This window comes from Emiliania huxleyi, assembly GCF_000372725.1.
Source record: "Emiliania huxleyi CCMP1516 unplaced genomic scaffold EMIHUscaffold_26, whole genome shotgun sequence".
Taxonomy (NCBI): Eukaryota; Haptophyta; order Isochrysidales; family Noelaerhabdaceae; genus Emiliania; species Emiliania huxleyi.
In genome coordinates, this window is record NW_005200088.1 from 773,581 (window position 1) to 777,298 (window position 3,718).

A 3,718-nucleotide genomic window follows, 5' to 3' on the forward strand; every position below is an offset into this window, starting at 1 on the left:
GATGTGGGGGGGGGATGGGGGGAGATGTGGAGTCCTTGAGCGTCGCCTGCGGGAGATGTGGGGAGATGTGGGGAGATGTGGGGGGATGTGGGGAGATGTGGGGAGATGTGGGGAGATGTGGGGAGATGTGGGGAGATGTGGGGAGATGTGGGGGGATGTGGGGAGGTGTGGGGAGATGTGGGGGGATGTGCGGAGATGTGGGGGGGGGATGGGGAGAGATGTGGAGTCCTTGAGCGTCGCCTGCGGGAGATATGGGGAGATATGGGCGGAGATATGGACGGAGAACATGGGCGGAGAACACGGGGCAACAGCAGAGACCTCGTCATGAGAGATCTCGGCTGCACCTCGGCTGGATCTCGGCTGCACCTCGGCTGGATCTCGGCTGGATCTCGGCTGCATCTCGGCTGCACCTCGGCTGCACCTCGGCTGCACCTCGGCTGCACCTCGGCTGCACCTCGGCTGCACCTCGGCTGCACCTCGGCTGCATCTCGGCTGGTTCTCGGCTGCATCTCGGCTACATCTCGCCATGCTCAGAGGCCAGGAGCGGGAGAGGCTGAGCAAGCAGGTGGCGGCGGCGGCCCACAGCGCGCCGCGGTAGCACAGGTCGCGCCGCGCCGCACCTAGTCAGGGGGAGATAGCCGAGATCGAGCCGAGAGATCGCGGCAGCAGAGGCGTCGCTGGCTGAGCGGCGTGTGTGTGTGAGTGTGTGTGAGTGTGTGTGTGTGTGTGTGTGTGTGTGTGTGTGTGTGTGTGTGTGTGTGTGTGTGTGTGTGTGTGTGTGTGTGTGTGTGTGTGTGTGTGTGTGTGTGTGTGTGTGTGTGTGAGTGTGAGTGTGTGTGAGTGTGTGTGAGTGTGTGTGAGTGTGTGTGAGTGTGTGTGAGTGTGTGTGTACGTGTCTGCGCGACGCCCCAGCGTGATCTCCGGTCGATCTCGGCTCGATCTCGGCTCGATCTCGGCTCGGTCTCGGCTCGGTCTCCGGTCGATCTCGGCGCGATCTCGGCGAAATCTCGGCGCAATCTCGGCGCAATCTCGGCGAGATCTCGGCGAGATCTCGCCGAGCAGAGGCACAAAGTACACCAGCGTCAGAAGCAGCGTGAGGGGCGACAAGTCTCCTCCAGCCGCGGCGGGGACGGTTGGGACGCCAGGCGGCGGGCCGCGCTGCTGCTGCGTCTGCTCCGCGGCGGCGCCTGTTCCTCACTCACAGTCAAGCCATCAACCACGCGTTGCGCGCTGCTGCGGCATCTGCCTCCGCGGCGGCGGCGCCTGTTCGAGGAGGACTAGTCCCTCGTGAAGCACGCCTCGAGAGTGGCAACGTGGCAACGCGCTCTCTGGCGGCGCCCGAGAGCTTGAGCTGAATCGAGGCGAGCGCCTGTTCGCGGCGTCTCTCTCGGCCATCTCTCGGCTCTCGGCTGTCTCTCGGCTGCCTCTCGGCTGTCTCTCGGCCATCTCTCGGCTGTACCTCGACTGAACCTCGGCTGTACCTCGGCTGCCTCTCGGCTGCCTCTCGGCAGTCTCTCGGCTACCTCTCGGCTAGTCCGCCGCCTCCTTCATCACCGCCGAGTCGGGCTCGTGAGTCAGCCCTTCCTCGTACGCGACGATGGCCTGTAGTCGGTCTGTCGTGTTTCACGATCAAGTCACTCCGTGCTGCAAGTCATCCTCGAAGAGACTCCCTTGCGTCACTACGTGCCTCCCCGTGGTTGTAGCCTGGCGCGTGTGCCCCGTCTGTGCCGCGTCCCGTGCCCCCGAGTCCATTTCAAATACAGGCGTCCCGCGGGGCCCCCAACGGCGTTGGCGAAGTGGTTGGTGGTGGGTGGTGGGTGGTGGGTGGTGGGTGGTGGGTGGGGAGGAGAGCGACGCTCCTCGCCCAATGGCGAAGTGGTTGGTGGGTGGAGGTGGTGGTGGGTGGAGGTGGCGGTAGGAGATGGTAGGAGATGGTAGGAGATGGTAGGAGATGGTAGGAGATGGTAGGAGATGGTAGGAGATGGTAGGAGATGGTAGGAGATGGTGGGTGTGGGTGATGGTGGGTGGTGGGTGGTGTGGGTGATGGTGGGTGGTGGGTGGCCGCCTGGCGCCAGTTGCGGAGGCCGACGTAGGCCGCGCCGCGGCGCGAGTGGCCCTTGGCCCAGGTGGGAGCGAGCTTGATGCACTGGTTCGCGTCCAGGAGCGACGCCTGGAACGCGAGGAGAGCGGCGGTGAGGGAGCGGCGGTGAGAGAGCGGCGGTGAGAGAGCAGCGGTGGCGGAGAGACAAGCGGCGCGAGGCAGTCGTGGGTGGCAAGGCAGGAGAGAGGCGCGTGGGTCAGGCGGCGGTGAGGCCCGCTCGCCTTGTACTGCTCGAGCTTCGCGTAAGCCGCCGAGCGGTTCGAGAAGAGAACGTGGCTCTGCGGGTCGGCCTCGATGGCGGTAGTGAAGTGGGCCACGGCATCGTCGAACCTGCCAGCCTTGAAGGCCGCGGTGCCGGACTGTTTCGCCTCCTCCGCCGCGCTTGGTGGCGCCGAGGCTTCAGCCATATACACATCTTGGGGCGTTTACACGTCGCGAAAAAGAATCTTACAAGTCGGCACAACACGGTGTGTCTTGTGAGCCTGTTTGTGTCTGTGTGTCGCTCGTGCGTGTCGTCATCATCTGTCTAGCGTCCACCCATACCGCGTTGGTGTCCAGTCCGAGCCTGACTGTTCTTCACCTTACTACATACATACATACACAGTGTGTGTGTGTGTGCGATGGCGAAAAACTCGTCTCGCCACACGCCAAGGGCTTATGCTCTGGCGAGACGTGAGGCGCATGCGCCCAGGAGGGGAGGGGGCATGTGTAACGACACTGCTAGAGATGCCTTTCGGGGCCCAGAGATAAAACTTCTGTGATGCCATGCGATATGAGGGCCCAACTTGAGAATCGTGCTTTTTGGGTTGGGTTGGGTTGTTGGGTTGGGTTGGGTTGTTCCGCGTGAGGTTGGGTCGTCGGCGCGAAGGGTGAGGTCTCGACCGCCGCCGCTCACGCCAGCGGACGGCCACTGCCGGTGTTTTTGGCTTCGCCACCGTCCAAGGCGTGCGCCATGCGCTCGCCGGCATCGAGCGAGCAACGTGATCGACCGAGCGGCTTGCTGTGTGGTCGCCTTCTTGTGGCTCTCGTCGAGAGCGTTTTGCGTCCCGGCGGGTGGGAGAATGTGTGTCGTCTGATGTGTCACTGTGTGCGTCACATCGATGTGGATAACAAGCACGGTCGATCCGTCAAAGCGATACACTCGTTCCTATCACGCTGGAAGGCTTGCACGGAGCTCTGTGCCGGCACACAGAAGAGCCGTGCGGCAAGAAGAGCTCGATGGGGAGCGAGAACTGCCAGAGGTGCTCACCCAGGTTTCGGAAGTCCGCCTTGATGCGGTCAGTCCCCCCCAGGTTTGACCGCGCAGCTCGCAAGACTCGTCGAACACTCGTAGCCTTTCTGCGCCTCTGACTCTGCAAGCTATGCGGGAAGAGCAGTTTATTCGCAATATATCGACGAGTTCGAGAGAGCCACAGGCTTTCGCTCGGGAGGGATTGAGTGCGTCGCGACGGACTTCAGGCTACACCTGAAAATCTGACGGTTCTCGCTCCCCAGCGAGCTCTTCTTCCCGCACGGCTCTTCTGTGTGCCGGCACAGAGCTCCGTGCAAGCCTTCCAGCGTGATAGGAACGAGTGTATCGCTTTGACGGATCGACCGTGCTTGTTATCCACATCGATG

The 3,718-nt window shown here is 62.9% G+C and overlaps 1 protein-coding gene across 1 annotated transcript in view; it reads right to left on the minus strand.

Moving 5' to 3' along the window:
• Positions 1-3,055, minus strand: part of EMIHUDRAFT_206408 (hypothetical protein) — a gene marked incomplete at both ends in the record, with an annotated part of 4,250 nt that extends 1,195 nt beyond the window's left edge. Inside the window, 6 exons of the mRNA XM_005777593.1 lie at positions 1,218-1,263; positions 1,555-1,602; positions 1,639-1,704; positions 2,090-2,170; positions 2,374-2,498; positions 3,007-3,055. Of these exons, the coding sequence (XP_005777650.1) occupies positions 1,218-1,263; positions 1,555-1,602; positions 1,639-1,704; positions 2,090-2,170; positions 2,374-2,498; positions 3,007-3,055 (415 nt within the window). The remainder of the gene's footprint in view (positions 1-1,217; positions 1,264-1,554; positions 1,603-1,638; positions 1,705-2,089; positions 2,171-2,373; positions 2,499-3,006) is intronic.
• Between the last annotated feature and the right edge of the window lie 663 nt (positions 3,056-3,718).